We start from the raw sequence: 22,565 nt of genomic DNA on the forward strand, positions 1-22,565 counted from the left end.
TCGCTCAGCCTTATATCTTCTTCACGAGGAACAATTTCTTCGACAGGCTTCTCAGTCGACGATGAGGGTGAAGCAATCTAACAGGCTCCCTCAGGAACACGATCCGCAGGTTGCCCGCAGAGCAGTACAGAAGGTGGTAAAGCGCAATCAAACCTGCACTACCACAGCTTCAAGAAAGCCTTTTCTGAAATTTGCTACTGCGATCCTGGATTTGGCTGTTCAGAAGCCACGTGATGAGGGAGAAGAAGAACCCTCCTGGTTCGTTGCCGAAGCCTCAAAACTTAATCCCGCTCTATTCCAGAAACACATTGAAGCTTTAGGCTTGAGTGGGGCAAACATGACGTGTCCGGGCTCGCATCAAAGAGCCAATAGGCCCGGTGGAAGGTACTGTGCCTGGTCCAGGTACCATGTACAAGCTGGAGCAACACTCCCGCTGCACATCTATTTCCGGTCCGTAGCAGACTACTTCAACATCTCCCCATTTCAGATCACGCCGAATGGGATACAGGCACTCTCTGCGCTGTATATTCTTTATTTTCTGAATGGTTGGGACGAGCCCACCCCTCATGAGGTGCATTACCTGTTTGATCTTCGGACCAACCCTTCTCATAACAACTCAGGTTTCTTCCATTTCTATCACAGGCATAGGGGGGTTACATATCTCAATGGCATCTCCCATAAGTCAAACGCCGGGAAATATCATAAGGAATACTTCCTCACATTGGATATTGAGGCCAACAACTTGGCTTTTACGCGCTCGGGTCCGTTCGAGCGACCATTGCCCACTGAAGGGATGTTTAGGCGGGCCAAGAAATTGGCTAACATGAGTCTTAAAGAGAAGGATGTAAAAAAGTTGGTCACGTTGGACCTTCTCCAGATGGTGAGTCTGGTGCCATGTGAGCAGGATCTGGTGGTGGAAAGTACCACCGGGGAGAACGACACGCCTGGTCAGTCTACCGAGGGCACAGAGCAAATGACTGATCGGCATTCTCCTGGGCCTTCTCCGCTTTCCCGTAGACCTGGCGACTTAGTCATTAGAGAGCCTGATCCTCAGCGTAGATCTACTATTCCCGCTCAACCTGGGAAAGGAAAAGCTATCCAGGTTGAAGGGGAACTTAGCTCATCCTTGGACGACGAGGATGAGTTCCTTGATCAGATCTTCAACGCAGGTAACACATGCTTAGTGAAAATAGGCATATTTTTTATAATTGGTAATTAGAGAGTATCACAATTGTAGTATACACTTGCATATGTTTCATTATGTTTATTTCTCTAACAATCTTGTTTTTTCATCCTTGGCAGATTCAGACATGTTCAGAGATTGCGTTGCTTCAAAGAGGAAAACTGGTGATGGAAGTGGCTCTACGCCTCCACAGAAGATTCAGAAGGTAGTACCGCCAAGTCAAGGGAGGCAACCTGGGGGACCAACTACACTTCCGCCATTGACCCCCTCTTCCCTTCCTCCTTCTGCGAGCCTAACTCCTACTCACCAGGGTAGTTCGAGTGAGCTTTTTCGTGCTGTTAGCGACCTGGGCAAGGGGCTTCTTGAGGATATTGGCCGTGATGCATCGACGCTTCAAAGCCTAGACTCCTACCCTCGACTTAGTGTCGAAGTTGTCTTGAAGAGAGGACTCGCTCAATTGATGAAGGTAAGCATTTTTCCTCGAGATACTTTGTTATTAGTATTTTTACTTGTATTAACTTTTTGTCTTTCATGCAGTCACTTGTCACCATTGGTCATGCTCAGCTTCGAGCCGTAGATTACAAGGAGCTGATCAAGGTGCAGGACGATCAACTGGTGGAGGCCAGGTCCAAGCTGGAGCAAGCAGAGAGAACTATAGCTGAACGGGACGAGTCTCTCAAAAAGCAGGCTCAAAACAATGCTTCCTTGACAACTCAATTGGAGAAGCAATCCCTTGATATTAAAGAGTTAGTTCGAGACAATGAGAGGTTGATTAGCGAGAACGAAGAGCTGAAGCAAGAAAAAGAGCTTGACTTGATTCGCTTTGAGGATGCCAGTTTTGACTGCTTCTATAAGGTCTGGAAGCTGAACAAGCCTCTTAATCTTGATTGTTTCCCCAAGGAGGCCCAAGCAGAGGATCTTGCCAGATGTGAAGCAAGAGCCGCTGAAGAAGCTGCTAACCCTCCTGCACTCGCCCCAACGTGCTCTGCTATATCATTTCGAGCGAGAGGAGCATCTGATGCAGAGGAGGGAGTCGATCAACCCTCTAGAGGAGCTCGCCTGTGACTCCCTCTCGTAGTTCATCACAGTCTACTTTACTTTGTATTTTGTTGCTCGAACTAGTGAGCTATTTTGACATTTAGCACTTTACTCTTTCCTTGCTGACAATTTCAAACTTCTAAGTTTTTATTGTGCATAGCAAAGTTTTTGGATGCCTTTAATTTCACATGAGAATTTAGTTTTTTAACTTAGAAATTTTTACCATTCCATAAGTTCACACCAAATATACTTCCTCATGCTCTTATTGCTCTAACTTTTTATGAGCGTAAATGTCTTGTTACACGAATATCAGTTTTTAACTTAGAATTTGAAAAATTCTAAGTTACTTAAGCTTTGTAAAACAAGTTAGCTTAAGTCAGCCCAAAAACAAACATATTTGCTCGTGCTCTTATTGCCTGTGTTGAAATACATACCAGTATACCCTATGTGCCCCCCAAGTGATTGAGGGTGGATAAATCCTTGATCACTTACTACTTGATCGGATTTGTTCGAGTAGTTACTACTCGTGAAACACATGAAATACACGAAAATATATCAGTAGTTGACCACTACATAAATATTATCTAAACGTTGGTCCTCCATATTATGATACCGACCAGTTGAACACTGTCCAGTACATTAGTTTTTAAAAGACCTGTTTTGTTTAAATTATTATGACAGTTGAACACTGCCCAACAAAAATAATCAACACATATGCAAAGTTTGTAGCAAGGTACGACCACAATGCGTGTGGTCTCTTTTATTACTCGTAATAATAAATGACAAAACGTGTCTAACAACGAGTTCCAAACAAAATAACATTGTTCAAAATAATGTGACTGGGTAGCAAATAACCAGTTCACAAACAAAAAACTTAAATAACAAGTTAAGCACTTGATACAAAGCTACTACTCTGCAAGTAGTATTTATTGATAATATTTTCTCAAGTGCTCGCCATTCCAGTAGTTTCTGATTAGCTCCCCATTCAATCGAGCAAGCTTGTAAGTGCCGGGCGGTAAGACCTGTTCAATTTGATATGGTCCTTCCCAGTTCGGTCCTAGCACACCGGCTGCTGGGTCTCTAACAAACACCTTCCTTAGGACTAAATCTCCAACCTGGAACTTTCGATCTCGCACTCTGGAATTGAAGTAGCGTGCCACTTTTTGTTGATGAGCTGCTACTCTGAGGCTTGCCTCCTCTCTTCTCTCTTCGAGGAAGTCCAATGATTCTGTCAACAACTGATGGTTCTCCTCTTGGTTGTAAACGGTCCTTCTATGAGAGGGTGGATCTATCTCCACAGGTAACATGGCTTCATACCCATATGCTAAAGAGAATGGGGTATGGCCAGTTGCCGTCCGAGCGGTAGTCCTATACGACCAAAGGACTTCTGGTAACTCATCTGCCCAAGCACCCTTAGCTTGTTCCAGGCGCTTCTTCAAAGTGTCCTTCAATGTTTTGTTCACTGCTTCAACCTGCCCATTGGCCTGAGGATGGGCCACCGAGGAGAAACTTTTGGTGATGCCATGCCGAGTGCAAAAATCGGTAAATATGTCGCTGTCAAACTGGGTGCCATTGTCAGACACTATCTTTTTAGGTAGACCATAGCGACATATTATATTTTTAACAACAAAGTCCAACACTTTCTTCGATGTAATCGTGGCTAATGGTTCGGCCTCAGTCCATTTAGTAAAATAATCTACTGCAACCACAGCGAATTGCACTCCTCCCTTTCCTTTGGGTAACTTCCCGATCAAATCAATGCCCCATACTGCAAAAGGCCACGGACTTTGCATTTGCTTCAAAAGATTTGGTGGTGCTCTGGGTACCTTAGAAAATCTTTGGCACTTGTCACACCTTTTCACATATTCCATAGAGTCTTCGTTCATAGTAGGCCAGAAAAATCCTTGCCTCAAGATCTTTTTAGATAGACTCTGCCCCCCAGCATGATCTCCACAAAACCCCTCATGCACTTCAGCTAATAAGCTCTTTGACTGGTCGGGGGTTATGCATCTGAGGAGAGGTAAGGAGTATCCTCTCCTATATAACACTCCATCCACCATGGTGTACCTAGCAGCTTGCCTCATAACTTTTCTTGCTTCATTACGACCATCTGGGAGCGTCCCATGTTCAAGGTAAGCAATGATGGGAGTCATCCAGGTGTCGACTATCGTAATCGGCATGGCCTCTTTTCTATCAATACTTGGCTCTGCCAAGTACTCTACTGGAACTATATTCAGTGTTTCGGCATCTTTCGCACTTGCAAGCTTTGCCAGAGCATCAGCATTGGAATTCTGCTCCCTTGGTACTAGCTTAATGGTATACTCCTCGAACTGGGCTAGTAAATCTTTAGTTTTGTTTAAGTATGCCACCATGCGTAGGCCCCTCGCCTGGTATTCCCCTAATACTTGATAAACCACCAATTGGGAATCACTGTTTATCTCCACCGACCGGGCACGTACATCTCTAGCCAGTCGCAAGCCTGCTAAGAGGGCCTCATACTCTGCTTCGTTATTAGAAGCATTGAATCCGAACCTCAGTGCACAATGAATTCGGTGCTTCTCTGGTGTGACTAGTATAATCCCAGCTCCTGAATGGTGCTCGTTCGACGATCCATCAACGAAAAGTTGCCAAGCAGGAACTTCTTCTTTTAACCCAGTAACACTCTCCTGTTGGTTAGGGACCTCAACGATTCCGGTACACTCAGCGATGAAATCCGCCAAGGCTTGACCCTTAATAGCAGTCCTTGGTTGGTACTTGATTTCAAACTGGCCTAGCTCGACCGCCCATTTAAGTAGCCGACCAGACGACTCTGGTTTTTGCAAAACTTGGCGAAGAGGCTGGTCAGTGAGGACCTTGATGGGGTGTGCTTGGAAATACGGCCTCAACTTTCGTGATGCAAGTACCAAGCAGTAAGCCAACTTCTCAATCATGGGGTATCGGGACTCTGCTCCTATCAAACGCTTGCTAACGTAATACACTGGGTGCTGCACTTTATCCTCCTCACGTACTAAAGCAGCGCTAACAGCGTGTTCCGTGATTGCTAGATATACAAGTAGGTCCTCTCCATCAACTGGTTTAGAAAGAACAGGAGGTTGAGCCAAATGTTCCTTTATCGCCTGGAAAGCTTGTTCACACTCTGCGGTCCACTCGAACTTCTTGCCTCCTTTAAGCAGGTTAAAAAACGGGACGCACTTGTCCGTTGATTTTGAGACGAACCTGCTTAGAGCCGCAATCCGCCCAGTCAAGCTTTGCACCTCCTTTATTCTTGTGGGAGACTTCATCTCTATGAGAGCCTTGATCTTTTCAGGGTTTGCCTCTATTCCTCGGGAGTTGACAATAAACCCAAGGAATTTCCCAGAACCCACTCCAAACGAACATTTGAGGGGGTTTAATTTCATGTTATACTTCCTCAAGATTGCAAAGCAATCCTCTAAGTCTCCCACGTGCCCCCCAGCTTCTTTCGACTTCACCAGCATATCATCTACGTATACCTCCATGCTTTTGCCGATTAAGTCACGAAACATGCCATTCACCAGGCGCTGGTAGGTAGCTCCTGCATTCTTTAACCCGAAGGGCATCACTCTATAGCAATAGAGCCCTATATCCGTTCGGAAGCTGGTATGTTCTTCATCAGGAGGATGCATGCTGATTTGGTTGTATCCCGAATATGCGTCCATGAAGGACAAGGTCTCGTGACCAGAGGTTGCATCCACCAACTGGTCTATTCTCGGTAAAGGGAAACAATCCTTCGGGCATGCTTTGTTTAGATCAGTAAAATCTACACAAGTCCTCCATTTTCCATTGGGTTTAGGCACCAAGACTGGGTTTGAAACCCAAGCTGGGTAGTATGCCTCTCTAATAAACCCGTTCTCCTTCAACCGCTCTACTTCCTCCTTAAGAGCCTTTGCTCGATCCTTGTCAAGTAACCTCCTCTTCTGCTGTACCGCTGGATACCTTTCATCTACGTTGAGCACATGGCTGATCACAGTTGGTGAGATACCCACCATATCCTTGTGAGACCAGGCGAAGACATCCTGATTCCTTCGCAAGAACTCTATCAGTTGTGCTCTCACCTCAGCTTTCAATTTCTTCCCAATCTTGACCCCTCTTGTCGGGTTATTCTCATCTATAGGGACCTCCTCTAATTCCTCGGACGGTCCCACATCACTCTCATAATCCCCAAAGCGAGGATCAATATCTCTTTCCTCGCTTTGGGCAACGCCCTATTTGGTGACTTCATCACCTGATGGGGTCTTCTGCTTTTTCGAACTGGGAGTGCTCTCCTGGTCACACCCCTTCAACACCTCTTCATCGTTTACTACAACAAGACTCTGGTCTACGTCCATCTCATCCACTTCCCCTCCTTCAACACACACAATCATGTTGTTTTCCTTGGCACCTTTCTTTGCCTTAGCTATGGAGGCATTATAACACTCTCTAGCTTCCCTTTGGTCTCCTTGGACGTAGCCTACGCCAACGCTGGTCGGGAACTTCATAGAGAGGTGCCAAATTGAAACTACCGCATGCAAGTTGGTGAGTAGTGGTCGACCAATAACCACATTGTAGGCAGACGGGCAGTCAACAATCAAAAATTCAGTCATCACGGTTTCATGCTTGGGAGCTTCCCCTGTGGTGACTGGCAACTTTATTGTTCCAGCTGGTGATAGTCCCTCTCCAGTAAACCCGTAAATGACGTGAGAGCATGGTTTCAAGTCATTGATGGATAGCTTCATTTTTTCAAAAGAGGACTTATAAATAATGTTTACGGAACTTCCCGTATCAACCAGACATCTTTTCACCTTCATGTTAGCTATTTGAACTGTCACTACGAGAGGGTCATTGTGAGGATACCTCACGTGTTTGGCATCCTCCCCAGTGAAGGTGAGGGACTCACTTTCATACCTTGGGTTCTTTGATGGTCTCTCCTCCATCGTCATAACCTCGGATGTGGACGCTGCCTCCAACTCATGACGAAGGGTGCGAGCATATCTTTCCCTCGCCTTGCTGCTATCACCCGCAAGATGTGGTCCTCCACATATTGTATCTAGTGTGAAGTCCACAGGTTCAGGTTGCAAAGGTGGGGACCGTTGTCGCTTGAACCCAGGATTATTGTTGCTTCCCTCTCCTTGGGTTTTCTCTGCCTTATATTTTTTTAGTTTCCCCGAACGGAGGAGAAACTCTATCTCATCCTTAAGGTGGTTACACTCGTTCGTGTCATGACCATAGTCTCCATGGAAACGACAGAACTTGTTCTTATCCCTCTTACTCATTTCCTTCTTGATTGGAGGGGGCCTTCGGTAAGGGACCTCCTGATGGCTGGCTAGATAGATCTCCGCTCGGGTTGCCGAAAGAGTAGTGTAGTTGGTGAATCGAGGTTCATACCTCGTGGGTTTGTCATTCGACCCAGACTTAGCTTTCTTCTCACTGCGGTGGTCAGACCCGTTATTCCCACGTTTCTTACTACCGCCTTGATCATTTCCGCTATCCTTTGGAGCATCCCCCGATCCACTTGGGTTGTTCAACCCGTTCTCTCCTTTCTCAATGGCATCGTCCAACTTCATGTACTTATCTGCACGGTCCAAGAACTGTTGTAAAGTTGAAATTGGATGGCGGTGAATGCTGTCCCACAAAGGACTTCGATAAATAATACCCGAGGAGATCGCAACCATCTTCCCTTCATCTCCAACAGCGGTAGCCCGATTGGCTTCTCTCATAAACCTCTGTATGTAGTTCTTGAGAGATTCATCTTTGCCTTGCCTAATATCCACCAAGTGGTTGGCATAAACTGGAGGGGTTCGGGCAGTGCTAAACTGCCTGCAGAACTCCTTCCTAAAGCTCTCCCAAGAGGTGATGGAGTCGGGTTTGAACTTCCAGTACCACTCTTGGGCAGTGTCTGACAAGGTGGTGGGGAAGACTCTACAGCGGTAATCGTCACTCACCCCAAGCAGCTCCATCTGATCTTCGAACTTCCCAACGTGTCTCACCGGGTCTGCCTTTTCTGTATAAACTGGCAATATCGGCGCCTTGTATTTCCTTGGTGGTTGGGCTGCTCTTATTCTAGCACAAAAAGGGCTACCATTTCTGTGGTCTACTGGATCAATAACTGGTTGTTTGGATAAACCTTGTACTGCCGCCGTCAAAGCATCAAGCTGGGCTTGGATGGCTGGGGCCACTGCTGGGGACGCACTTTCGGGACCGCTAGGTCGGGCACTCCTATCCAGCGCATCCACGTCAAGTATTTCTACCCGACTAGTAGGACGGATCGGCTCCTGCCCTTCGAACGGAGCGGTCCTCCTTCTGTCATCAATGATGTCCCTTAGGTCCTTCTGAGCAGTGTTTTTTCCCAACCGGTCGAACACCGTACTCCGAGTCTTTTCGGAGGGTCTATTAGGTGGAGCGTGCTCTTTGCCATTACGCTGGTTGGGATGTCGTGGTGGCTTCCCCGTTTGAGCTGGTTGATTATCTCCCTCTCGTCGGTTATTATTCTTCTCTTTCGACTGGTTGGTGTGGTAACTGTCACCTTCATCACGCCCATGTCCATCTTTGAAGTGTGAAGTTTCCTTGCCACGAGGGGCTTTGTTATGCCCCTGCTCAGAAGGTGTTTTCTTACTGCCAGACTTATGACTTCCTGACCTGGAAGTCTCTGATCTATGGCTCCTTGAGGGGGTCTTAGAATTCCCCCTTTGGGTAGAGGCAGTGCGTGATCGTACTCCTTCCTCCTCATGACCAGGTGGGTTACCACCACCTCTTGCTGGTCTATCAGCTTTCTTTTGACCAGCCTCTATGGTCCTTGCTTTTTGAGTGGGTATCACCCCAGGCATAGCTTGAGCATTGGCTCGGGTCAACTGCGCAGCTGCCTCCAGAGCAAGTGCAGCTTCGCGGTGTCGCCTGTCGGCCTCCTCTTGCTGTCGACGGATCTCCTCGCTCCTAGCGTCCATCTCTTGTCTCTGCTTGGCCATTTCCTCAGCAAAGGCCTCCTGCCTAGCATTGAACTGGGCCAACTCATCCTGGAACGCGCTCATGGTCTCCTGGAGCTCCTCAACTTCAGGAGCTACATCCTCAAGAACGACCCTAGGCTCATTCTCACGATCTTGAACGTTAGGATTTTCCGATCTAGCATGCTCCCTGGAGGTGCTTGCCCTCTTGGAGGCCGCAGTGGTGTTCTTAGGCGCCATATCGCTTTAGGGACTGTCTGTTTTCTCTTCAGGCTCTCAATGAAAGCACCAAAATGTTGACTGTGAATTTAGCCAACGACGTGAGAACGTCAACTACGACAACCTTCAAGAGAATTATAAACGACAACAGACAGTTTTTTATGAACGGAAGTAAATAACACAAGGTTTTTATAGTGGTTCAGCCCTGATGATCGGTAATAGCCTAATCCACTTAGAGATTTTATTACTATATTCACACTCAAGATCAGATGAACCTTGTCAACTGAGTTTCTTCAGTGTGAGATACTCCAGAATATAAAAATGGGTTTTTCTCAAGAACAACACACTTTCTCTCTCTAGAATACAGATTCACTCTCAATTTTTCAAAAGTCCTTTTACGATCCTCCCAAGTCCCTATTTATAGACCTGGGTTCTCAACTGATATCCCCTTTTGATAGGGATATTCTATTATTTACCTAATATTTATATTACAAAATAAACGTTCAAAATATAACTGATCCCTAATTTCGAGTGAGGATTGAGTGATTCCCGGATGCTTGGACCAATTCTCACTGAAGTAGTATCGGGCAGTTTGACGTAGCTTCTCATGCATGTTGGCTATTCTTCAAGCTTTACGTAGGTCAAAGGTGGCATACGCATGGCTATCCTTGGACCAAAGGCCAACTACACTCGAGGTATACTCCCCCATTGTGTCCGATCGGACACAATGGTTGTCTTCTTTGGCTTAAGGTGGTTCAGACCACCTTATTTGACTCCTTCAATCGAGGTCCAACATGATCTTACACTTTGCTCCTCGGACCAACATGGTCCGAGCCATCCTCTTCCTAGCATATCCTCGGACCAACTTGGTCCAAGCGCTCCTGCAGGTATCTTGCGCGATCGGGGGAGGTCATGTGCGATCGGGGGAGGTCTTATGCGATCGGGCATAATGCCCCTTGGACCTAAATGGTCCAAGCTTCCTTTGCTTAACCAAGGTCCGATCGGACCTTGGTCCTCTCTCTTCGGACCTAGGTGGTCTGAGCCACCACCTCTCCTTGATCAAAATGGTCCAAGGGCTCCTGCAGGTGTCTTGCGCGATCGGGGGAGGTCATGTGCGATCGGGGGAGATCTTGTGCGATCGGGCATAATGCCCCTTTACTTGGACCTAAATGGTCCAAGCTTCCTTCGCCTAACCAAGGTCCGATCGGACCTTGGTCCTCTCTTTTCGGACCTAGGTGGTCCGAGCCACCACCTCTCCTTGGATCAAATTGGTCCAAGGTACCCACAAGACCACGTTCGATCGGGCACACACCCTTCTCCTTGGGCCAACTAGGTTTGAACCCCTTCGCTCAACCAAATGCTCGATCGGGCATTAGGCTTCTCTCCTCGGACCAAGGTGGTCCGAGCCACCATCTATTCCTCCTTGGACCTGAATGGTCGAAGGTACCTCCTATGTGTATGCTCGATCGGCCACTATGTGGCTTTCCCCTTTTGAGTAAAACTTGAGCCTTATTCTTTTTGAACTTATTCGAGCCAAGCTTAACAAGAGGTCCCCTAAGCTTAGGTCCGATCGGACCTACTGTTTTTATATCTTGAACCAAAATTCATACCTCCCTTTCACTTTCTTGGTCTTGGCACCAATTTAATTATATGGGTCTTTAAACTGAGGTCTGAGCCAAGCAACCCCCAGTCTAAATACTCTCTCCGATTGGGCGTATTTGGCTTGACCCTCTGTCCCATTCCTTAACTAATGTATTAGGCCATTACTAAGCCAGATCACCCTATTAACTCATGCCACGTGTCCATTTCACCGCCACGTCATTCTTTTCAAATTTTTGGGATAACAAAAGTGCAGAAACAATAATTGAAAATTGAATGAGATAACAACTAATGGTAAAAATTTTAATGTAATCACTGAAGAAACAATTAGGATATTCAATCTCATCAACTATCCTCCCTATTATTCCCTAATGCAAAGTGTGAATTCTTCTTCTTTTTACCTAATTCAATTAACAAGTTGATACAACAGCCTATAATCATACTATGAATTATAAATTCAACCTAGGTGACAATTTCCTATATTTCTATGGTAAATTGAACCACAAAGGTAGCATTAATCTCGACAACTTAATAACAGTTACACAATTAATTCAGATACTCTCGTTCTAAATTAGAATTATGTCCAATATAACCACAGCAGAATTAAATCTCACTTTTCAGATTTTGACTTAAAAACATATGTATATGACTATAGATGGCCAATCAATAATCAATCTATAAGAACAGGTTATATGGAATTGAAGAAGATTGAAGAAGAAGAAAATTGAAATTTCATTAGTTCATAACAGGGATTCAAGTGATTCAATTAAACATCCTAAACAGAGAATTAGTTCATAATCATAATGCTAATCACAACAGAAATTAAAGATAACATCAGGAAGAAGAAGAAAAACATGTAGAAATACTCTAAGCTTCAGCCTTCAAAACCAAGAAAATCCTCCTCTGTCCGTACGTCCCCCTTCTCTTCTCTTTTTCGCCATATTAAAACATAGGACTCAAATTTTAAAGAAGCGGGTCGCGACATTACATACACTATGCTGCGGCCCGTGTCCAATTTCCTCGGCAAAAGGTCCTCTTCATGCCGCGGCATTAGTCAGCCATGCCGCGGCCCGGTGTCGACGAAATCTGGGTTGATGCCCTTCAATGCCGCGGCCCTCTCTAGCCATGCCGCAGCCCTAGGATTTCCTTCAAAACATTGGTTCTGTTTCCCACCTAGCCGCGACTCTACTTTGCTCATGCCGTGGCTCTTAAGGGATTTCTCAATTTTTCGAGTTTTTATCCCAAAAATTCACCAACACTTCCAAATTATGTTGAGAACCATTCTTCCTCGAAATATGATGAAAAACTTGGTTATTTCATCCATTTCTTTGACATTTTCTTCCAAGAGCTCAATTCTTCCTGATATTCACAAAGACAGACAAACAAAGTATAAACCCGCACAAAATGATAGAAAAACAAAATAAAAGACTACTAAAACATCACCAAAACATGATAAAAACTAGACTCAACAATCCCCATCTCCCATTCGACACCCACCATCACCAATAAGGCATCCTTCACCAATCCAAGAAATTCCACGACCTACCCATCAAAATAAGGAAATGAAGGAGAAGCTTCCCGAGATCACAAACCACTGGGGCAAGGAGGCCAGTAAGAGATCCATCTCGCATAACTGAGCAACAAGCTATGTAAGTGAAAGCTCAGATTACACTAGGTCCGTGAGTATTGATAACGCGAAGCCAAGGAATGTCGGGAACCGAGGAGACCACCCTGATTTACGGGAACATTTAAACCATAATCAGGGGTGTGACAATCCCTTGAACCCAGATATACAAGATCATCTAAATGGTCACAAACATCCGATTTACAATCCTGCTCCGAGACAAGGAGCTAGAGTTGTTATCAACGATAACCAGCCCCCTCAAGTCCAGGCTAGGCCTCCTGTAGATTTCGTCCAAGAAAGGATTGAACAACTAAAAAGAGCATTCAGGCTCTTGCAAAATGAGCGTAACCGGGAGAGGGATGAAGAGTTTGATGAAGAACTCGAGCAGTTTTCCTCGCATATTTCCAACACCCTATTTCTTCAAGGGTTTAGAATTCCTCATGTCCCACCATTGGACGACTATTCAGATCCATATAGCCATTTAAGCACGTTCAACACTATTATGCGAGCTAGCAGTGTGGGCTACGAGCTTAGGTGTATGCTGTTCCCAACCACACTCACAACACCAGCAAAAAACTAGTTTGAAAAGTTCAAAAGGCATTCGATCGCATCCTGGGATCAATTGTTAAGAGATTTCAAAAAACAATTTAAAGCTATGGTTGGCATCAGGCCCGAGGCCTCAACCCTGACCAATGTTCAGCAACAACCAAACGAGTCACTAAAAGGTTACCTCACGAGGTTTAACCTAGAAGTGGCTCGAGCTTGAGATGTCAACGATAGTGGTCACTTAATGGCAGTTCGAGCTGGTGTAATTCCAGGAAGTCCTCTCTGGGAAGATTTACAAAGGAAACCTGTCAGGTCTTTCAGGAGAAAGGATTGCATATATAGGATCCATTGAACTCCCTGTGACCTTGGGAGATTATCCGGTCTCTGTAAACAAGATGATGGAGTTCGTCGTGGCGGATCTTCCATCTGCCTACAATGTACTACTTGGGATACCCGCCCTAGTTAGGCTGGGGGCAGTATGTAATGACCTAACTACTTTAGACTTTGGACCATTAATGAAAGCTACACATAGATCCTAATTCTTAATAGAACTTACAAGTGAAAAGATCATAACTTTATTAAAATACTTGTAAAAATAGATGTTGAACTTACATAAAACTCAAAGTAGGATATGGGATCCCATTGTTTTAAAAAGGAAAAACATAACTTAATTGTAATAAAAAGAGATTACATAAATAAGTACGGAAAAATACACATAAAACCATAAGTAAAGACTTCATCCTCGAATCGAAACTCTTGGCTCTTTGAATCCATTTCGCCTCAAGACACATGCCCAAAACTACCAAGAACCTTTCCAGCCACTATAGCTATTTTCCTGCACATATAAACATAAAAGGAATGAGCCTAATGCCCAACAAGGAAAAATCTAACATATAACCATATACATAAAAATTCATAATGCAACATAAAACATACTATAACACTTATGTCACATACATACTATAATGGCCATTATTACTTGGGGTCCCACAAACTAAACAAGTCATATGCCCATTAGATTAGTGGGGTCTTGCTAGCTAAGCAAGTCATATGCCCATAATCTATTTGGGGCTTGTTAGTTGTATAGGTCATATGCCCAAGTCTATAAGCATACTTAACATAACATTTTTCATAACACATATTCATAAGATAACATATAAAATCATATAACACATAAATCCTATCCTATTTTCCTTACCAAAATAACCAGGATATGAGAGCTGATTTGGGACCTTGGAACACTCCTAAAAACCATTTATAATATGGTGAGTATATTGAAGAAAAGGGATGAAAGTGATGAAGGAACTATACTATCAAAATATACTTACCAAAAACCTTATGCTCAAGAATAGGAATAAGGTTAGAATACTGAGTAGAAAACTAGGAGAACTTTAAAGAAAATAATACAGAAATGGACTAGAGTTTGGGATACCTTGAGTACTTCTATGACCAATCTAGACCTTGAACCGAAATGTGTATAGAACCTTACTTCCCAAGTGTTTGGTAAGCTTATAATTCCCAACCCAAGTGTTTACACTCTCACACCAACCTAGCAACTTGCAGCCTCTGAACTTAGCTTAATAGATGAATAAATGGTTGGGTACTAGGTCCTATTTATAGAGTTTAGGAATGAAAATATCTTCATTTAACTTGAATAAAAATAATGGGTTTTTAAATGAAAATCATTTGAATTATCGTTCAGCAGAGGCTGAAGACTCGTTCAGAAAGATGCTGGACTTATCAAGAGGTTAAGGATTTAAATGAGAACATTTTTGAAAACTTTTAAAAACACACTGAAGGAGGCGATATATCGCCCCTATAGGCGATATATCGCCTGGGCCAGTATGCCCGAGGCAATTGTGCAACGTTTCGTGTTTTTTGTATCTTCGTACTGCGATAAATCGCCCCCTATAGCTGCGATATATCGACATACGCTGAATATTTAAACACGAAATTACACATTTTTAGCTTAATTTGAATTGAGTAAACAGCCTTGACTAAGCCCTCTAACGTTTTCAAAGCTGCTGACTGACCCTAGGGTATTCAAATTTTAATCTTAATAAATTTATTCCTCAAAATACTTAATCATTATTAAACCTATACAAGACATGTGCTATTTTCTTATTGGGTCTTATCTAAACCTTATAATATAATAAATATTACCCTCAATATCAGTCATATTAATCAAACCTTAGGTTAAAATTAATATTCTTAAATTATAGGTTAAACTTAGAAAATCTACAAGTACTACTATGAGTGTCCAAATAAATCCCGGTCTGAACCAAAAATCCATAGTCATAAAGATAATACTATTATTACTATTATACTACTAGCTAACTTAGCTAAGTAAAGTTCTTTGGACTCTACACAGTATCATCTGTCAAACATTTGGCCATCAAGTTCCCGACTTCTAGTGGCATCGGGACTTTGAAAGGGGACCAGCTTGCGAGGAGGGAGTGCTATAGCATATCCATTAGAGGGAAGAAGCAAACTAGTGCACAGGCACTTGTGGTAATACTAAACAAAGATGGGACAATTTTCGAGATTGATGAAGAGATCGACCTTAGAATAGAGGAAAGGTCTGACTTCAAGCCTCTGGAGGAGCTTGAGGAGGTCAAGCTCGACGATCCCTTGAAGATTGTAAAAGTGCGCAAGAATCTTTATGAAGAAGCGAAATAGCAATTAATTCGCTTCTTAAAAGAGAACCAGGATGTATTTGCATGGTCACATTCGGACATGGTGGGGATAAGTCCAAATGTCATAAGTCATGCACTTACCATCGACAAGAGTCCCCCCCCCCCCCCCCCTCGAAACAACAAAAACAAAGACTCCTAGACGATGATAGAAAGAAGGCCCTAAAGGAAGAAGTCGACAAGTTAAAGGAAAATGGATTCATATGAGATGCCTTCTATCCTGATTGGATTGCCAATCCAATGTTGGTTCTGAAGCCTAATGGAACATAGAGAACCTGCATCGACTACTTCGACCTTAACAAGGCATGCCCGAAGGACTGTTTTCCCTTACCTCAGATCGATCAGCTCGTAGATGCCACGGCAGGTCACGGCCTCATGTCGTTCATGGACATCTGTTCTGGATATAACCATATTTCCATGCACGCACCTGATCTAGAGCATACAAGCTTTGTAACCGATAAGGGACTATACTGCTATAATGTCATGTCGTTCGAACTCAAAAATGTTGGAGCAACGTACCAAAGACTTGTGATAACTCTATATTTTAGAGTTATTAATTGAGCTTTTGGACTTAAAAGTTAGGTGAAATTGAGTGTTTGTGCTGTTATTGTGTGGTTTTAGTCACTTTGTCTCTTAACTTTGTTTGTGTAATTTGTTTTAATTAATGATAACTCTTGTGGAAAATAATGGAATTATGTTCTAAAAATGTGGTATTTATTTTGAAGGCATAGCAAGAGGGTGCTTGGAAAGCTTAGTGAAGCATGTGGAAGGAAATCATATTAGAGCTGAAATTCTGGCTGTTGTTGCAACATCAGTCAACTTTGCTGCAGCAAAGTATGGACAGTCAGCAACATAAAGTCTGTACACTTGGCATGTACTTAGATGAGGTGGAAAGGAGCTGCAACTTCTGAAAAGGAACAGAATTTTGTCCCCCACGTGTAGAGAGAGAAGGAGAGGGTTTATACCCTTTGTGAGCCCAAAAAAGGGATTATCTTCTTCACCCAAGAAAATAGAGAAAAGAGGAAGAGAACCAGCCGCCCAAAGCTCCATTAAAGGGATTTATTTCTGAATTTCTTGGAGCTGAATCATCAAGAAGAGAAGAGGAAAGAGAAGGAAGCTAGAAGAAGAAGAGGATTAAGAGTTAGAAGACAAGAAGAGAATATCTCTATCAACTTGGCTTGTTTTTCTAAACTCAACTTTCATATAATTTTATTTTCTTTTTCTTCCTTTCTTGAACTCTTGAGATAATGCTGAATATTTATTGTGGTGATTTGGGTATTTTTACTATGACTTAAGTTATTTGTGTTAGGGATATTGATGAACCCTAATTTGCAATTGCCCCCAAATTGTTGACTATTTTATGAAATTTTTCTCTTGTTCAATTGAGCTATTTTATTGTGCAAATCTCTTGCTTGAGAATGATCAACTTATGTGAGAGACAAGCTAGTTTTAATTCCGGAAGGGTGAAAATTAGTGGAAATGCTTGATTGATGCATGTTGATACTTTTGTATTGATTAGTGAATAACTTAGGAATATTTTATTCACCTTGAAAACTTGACGGATTGATGCTAGGAATTATGTTCTTGAAATTAAATTTAGCAAAGGAATATGTGAATCTAATTGATGGAATTTTAACATGAGCATTTGGAAAAATGGCATGTGCATTAAATTGGAAATCCTAGTTACAAGAGAACTTTGCTATGAACTTTGTTGCAACATCAGGGGCAAAACTACAAATTAGGGGGATTTGATATGCCTAAATTTTATCATCATAGTAATCGCAATTTGTTATTTTCCAGCTTTATTGTTAACCGCCTAAATTAATTATCTTGTTTAATTCTTTTTGTCCTTTAGTTTAATTGATTAGTCTTAAAAAAAAGGGGGATAGTTAATTGCACCCCAAATTGTTTGATGATGATTTTTACAATATTTGTTTGGCAATCCTTGAGGAGACGATAAAAATTACTTTCATTATATTACTTGTTCAACGATTGTGTACACTTGCACACACTTAGGAAAATCCGCAACAACTTGTGAACAGAATGTTTTACAAGCAAATAGGTAATAACATGGAGGTTTATGTTGACGACATGCTAGTCAAGTCTAAACGAAACGATAACCATGTGGATGACCTCAAAGAATGCTTCGCCGTATTACGAAAATATAACATGAAGCTCAACCCACAAAAATGCTCTTTCGAAGTATCTTCATAAAAGTTTATAAGTTTTATAGTGAACGCTCGAGGGATAGAGGTTAATCCTGACAAGATCAAGGCATTGATTGATATGCCCTTGCCTTGAAAGCATAAAGATGTCCATAGATTAACTGGACGGATGGCAGAATTAAGTAGGTTTGTTTCAAAATCTACAAACCGTTGTCTTCCTTTCTTTAACCTTTTGAGAGGGGGCAAAAAGTTCGAGTGGACAGAGGAATGTGAACTCGCATTCCATGATTTAAAGAAACACCTTGCGGAACCTCTGATCTTGTCAAAGCCTACCACAGGAGAAGTTTTATACTTGTATCTCGCTACTACCAAGCATGCCATCAGTGTTGTGCTAGTTTGAGAAGACAAGAAGGTACAAAAACCAGTATATTATGTCAGCAAAAGGTTACTGGGGGTAGAAACAAAATACCCCTTAATGGAAAAGCTGGCTCTTAGCCTGATCCATTCATCTCGAAAACTCCAACCTTATTTCCAAGCACATCCTATTCATGTTTTAATTGACCAACCACTGCGGCAAGTTTTGTCCAAACCAGAGGCCTCGGGTAGATTGTTAAAATGGGCAGTCGAACTCGGACAGTTCGAGATCACTTATCACCTGAGAACGACAATTAAGGGACAAGCCCTGGAAGATTTCATCGTAGAATGTACCAGAGTGTCTGATGATAAAGTTATAACCCCAGCCCGCGAGCTGTGGAAACTTTATGTCGACAGATCTTCCAATGAAAATGGATCAGGGGCAGGAATCATACTAATCACTCCAGTAGGAAGCTATTTTCATTCTTCCTTGAGGTTAAACTTCGATGCGTCCAATAACGAGGAATTATTGGCAGGACTTCGAGTGGCCAAGGAACTCAAAGCAAAGGCTATACTCTGCTACAGTGATTTGTAATTACTGGTCAACCAAATTTTAGGGGAATATAAAGCTCATGGAATGAAGATGGCTGCGTATTTAGATAAAGCCAAGGCCGCACTAAGAGAATTAGAGTTCTATGCTATAAAGCAAGCCCCCAGAGAGCAAAACTCAAATGCAAATGCATTGACCAGGCTCGCCATGACAACCGAGGCTGACGCACTGAATGTGGTCCCGATAGAATTTCTATCGACCCTTGGTTTCAGCGAGCCTGAAGAGAAAGAGCGTGTGCATGATTGACTCCAAATCGACCTGGATGACCCCAATAGTCGATTACCTTGAAACCGACATTCTCCCAACAAAACAAAACTAGGCTAGGAGATTGATGTATCAGATCCTGAGATACACTATTATGGAAGGAAGGTTGTACCGAAGAAGGTATTCTATGCCACTACCCCGATGTGTAACTCCACCCGAGGCAAAGAAAATTCTAGAAGAAATTCATGAAGGATTTTGTGGAGATCACATTGGGTGGCATAGCTTGTCCAAAATATTTATAAGACATGGATACTTCTGGCCCACTGTCAAAGCTGATGCATTTGAATATGTAAAGAAATGTGATAAATGCCAGCGTTTTGCTTTGATTCCGCGAGCACCACCTACCAAGCTTACTATGTTGAACTCTCCATGGCCATTCGCGGTATGGAGAATCAACCTTATAGACTCCTTACCGACAGGTAAAGGTGGGGTAAAGTATGTTGTGGTCGCAGTCGATTATTTTAAGAAATGGACCGAGGCCGAACCCCTAGCAGCAATTACCTTCACAGAGTTATGTAATTTTGAGAAGAAAAGAGAAATTAAGGCAGATTTATTAATTAAGATTAATTGGTATCTAAATTAATAAATAAGTTTAAATCAAGGTTCAAATTATAAATAATTAATTTGATAAAGGACTTAAATAATTATTTAATTAATTAAATCAATATAAAATAATACATGCATTGATTTTAAGTCCAACGGGCTTATAATCAAATGGGAAATTTCACGGGCCTAAAGCCCATGATAATTTCAACCTATGGCTTCAAATTGGCCATTATTTTATTTATTTTTAATTAAATTAAATGACCTAATTAAGTCTATAAAAGTAGTGCTTAGAGAGAAGTCGAAACATAAATTTAATCACTGGTTTTCTGATAGTTTTAGATTCTCTCTAAACACAAGTCTTTTTCTAAGCCTCTTTGTTATTTTCTCTTCTTCTCTCTGTATCTATCTCATGTGTTGAGAATTGCCCACTCTAGTCTAGGTGATTCAAAGGATACATTGGAAGACTATGAAGATTATATAAGAACGGTTCAGTTTCTTGATAATACTCTGCGACAGAAAGGATACAAGAGTTAGCGAAACTGAAAGAATGACTCTTTCATTCCGCTGCGTATATTGTAAGTATTCTTATCATTGTTTCTCTTTGAATTCAATTTTAGAAATATGCTCTAGGTTATCTCATATTAATTTGTTTAATATTATATCTACATGAAATTAAATAAAGATCATGTATAAGTTTTCCTAACAACTGGTCACAGAGTCTTTGGTAATCTTGATTTTCATGCATGAACATGTTTAAAATTGGAGTATATGATGTGTTTGAATAATACGATGGATTTTCATGTTTTTATGAAGCATATTGATTTTATATGATTATTAGCAAATTTTAGGTTATTTTGTTGTGTTTTCTATGCTATTAATTTTTATATGTGCTTTATTTTGTGTAAAACATGGTAAAAAATTAATTAGAAAATGGTTTTGGTTTGAAAAATCGCACAAAAATATTTTCCAATTTTTTCTTCTTCTGGCTGCCATCGCGTGCGCACACGCTCGCAAACCAGGTTGCTGCCCAGCCATCCGCGCGCGTCCCTCGGCCAGCTCCTTCTGCGCCATGTGTCCGCAACAGCCAAGCCCCTACAGTGAACAGTACCCGAAACAGGTACTGTTCATCTAGAATTTTTTTTTAGAAAATTAAAGAAATTAAAATTGTCAAAATTTATTATTTATAATCAAAGCCAAAAATATCAGTTTTGTTTTTGTATTTATTTATTTTTTAAATAAAATATTTTTGTTAGTTGAGATTTAAGTAATTAGATATTTTCTACAAATATTCAAATTCAAATTTAAAAATAAACTAACAACTTAATTTTAAATCTTTCAATATATTAAAATATTATAATTAAGATATTAGATATTTAATATATTTTCTTTTAAATTCTGGATATTTTTATTAAATCTTTATTTGAAAATATAAATATCTTTTTATTCTATAGTTTTTAATATTTAAATTATTTGAAATTTGAATATTGTTAGTTAGATATTTTTATGGATATTTGAATTTGATTAAGTGTTTTGAGATATTTTAGAATTTTTATAACTATTAATGTTTTATTTTTTTAATAGTTAAAATATTAGTTAATAGTTGTAACAACACAAGATATTTGTGAAAAGCAGTTAAGATATTGTGTTTAAAATTTGAAAATGGTTAAATTTTTAAAAATATCATTTTTTCAACAAATTAATAAAATATTTTTTTAATAGATGGGATTTAAATTAACTTTAGTTAATTGTTGATAAATCCTATTTAAATTAAATTAATATTTTTCAAATTAACCTAAAACCAAGTTGATTGTTGATAAATGAAATTTAAATTAACTATTGTTAATTGTTGACAAATTTCATTTAAAATGACTTATTTTTGTAAAAAAATTAATTAATTTGAATTTTTTTTTATAAATTTTAGATAATTAATTGTGGTATTTTTGCAAATGAAATAAATTATGGTATATTTGCATAAATTCATAGAATTGCTCTTATAGTAACATGATTAGGCCCATCCAATTATAACATGTATGTTTGCACTATATGTGGTATTTTTGCAATTGGGCTTAGATGCACCGTCTCTGCATGTTATAATTAACAAATTGTTCTAATTGAACCATGGAAAATGAATTGTTCTAATTAACAAATTATAACATGCGGAGACGGTGCATCTAAGCACAATTGCAAAAATACCACATATAGTGTAAACATACTTCTTATAATTGAATGGGCCTAATCATGTTACTATATGAGCAATTCTATGAATTTATGCAAAAATATCACAATTAATTATCTAGAATTTATAAAAAAAAATCAAATTAATTAATTTTTTTTTACAAAAATAAGTCAATTTAATTGAAATTTATCAACAATTAACAATATTTAATTTAAATTTCATTTATCAACAATCAACTTAGTTTTAGGTTAATTTGAAAAATATTAATTTAATTTAAATAGGATTTATCAACAATTAACTAAAGTTAATTTAAATCCCATTTATTAAAAAAATATTTTATTAATTGGCTAAAAGGATGATATTTTTCAAAATTTAACCATTTTTTAAATTTAAAAACAATATCTTAACTGTTTTTCAAAAATATCTTGTGTTGTTACAACTATTATCCTAATATTTTAACCATTAAAAAAATAAAATATTGATATTTATAACAATCCTAAAATATCTTAAAACAGTTAATCAAATTCAAATATCCATAAAAATATCTAACTAACAATATTCAAATTTCAAATAATTTAAATATTAAAAACTTTATAATAAAACGTTATTTATA

At 40.6% G+C, this 22,565-nt stretch overlaps 1 protein-coding gene across 1 annotated transcript; it reads left to right on the plus strand.

Moving 5' to 3' along the window:
• The first annotated feature begins 823 nt into the window (after positions 1 to 823).
• Positions 824 to 2,421, plus strand: LOC133825677 (uncharacterized). Its single transcript, XM_062258589.1, has 3 exons — positions 824 to 1,102; positions 1,377 to 1,649; positions 1,721 to 2,421. The coding sequence occupies exons 1-3, from the start codon at positions 824 to 826 to the stop codon at positions 2,246 to 2,248; spliced, it is 1,080 nt and encodes a 359-aa protein (XP_062114573.1). The 3' UTR covers positions 2,249 to 2,421.
• The last annotated feature ends 20,144 nt before the right edge of the window (positions 2,422 to 22,565 follow it).

The sequence above is a fragment of the Humulus lupulus genome, chromosome 3 (assembly GCF_963169125.1).
Source record: "Humulus lupulus chromosome 3, drHumLupu1.1, whole genome shotgun sequence".
Lineage (NCBI taxonomy): Eukaryota > Viridiplantae > Streptophyta > Magnoliopsida > Rosales > Cannabaceae > Humulus > Humulus lupulus.

Excerpts from the sequence above, each read along its gene's own strand:
- LOC133825677 (XM_062258589.1), top strand. The coding sequence starts at position 824 with ATGAGTCTTAAAGAGAAGGATGTAAAAAAGTTGGTCACGTTGGACCTT. Across the intron at positions 1,103-1,376 it reads GGAAAGGAAAAGCTATCCAG|AAGATTCAGAAGGTAGTACC; the intron begins GTTGAAGGGGAA and ends ACGCCTCCACAG. Across the intron at positions 1,650-1,720 it reads GACTCGCTCAATTGATGAAG|TCACTTGTCACCATTGGTCA; the intron begins GTAAGCATTTTT and ends TCTTTCATGCAG.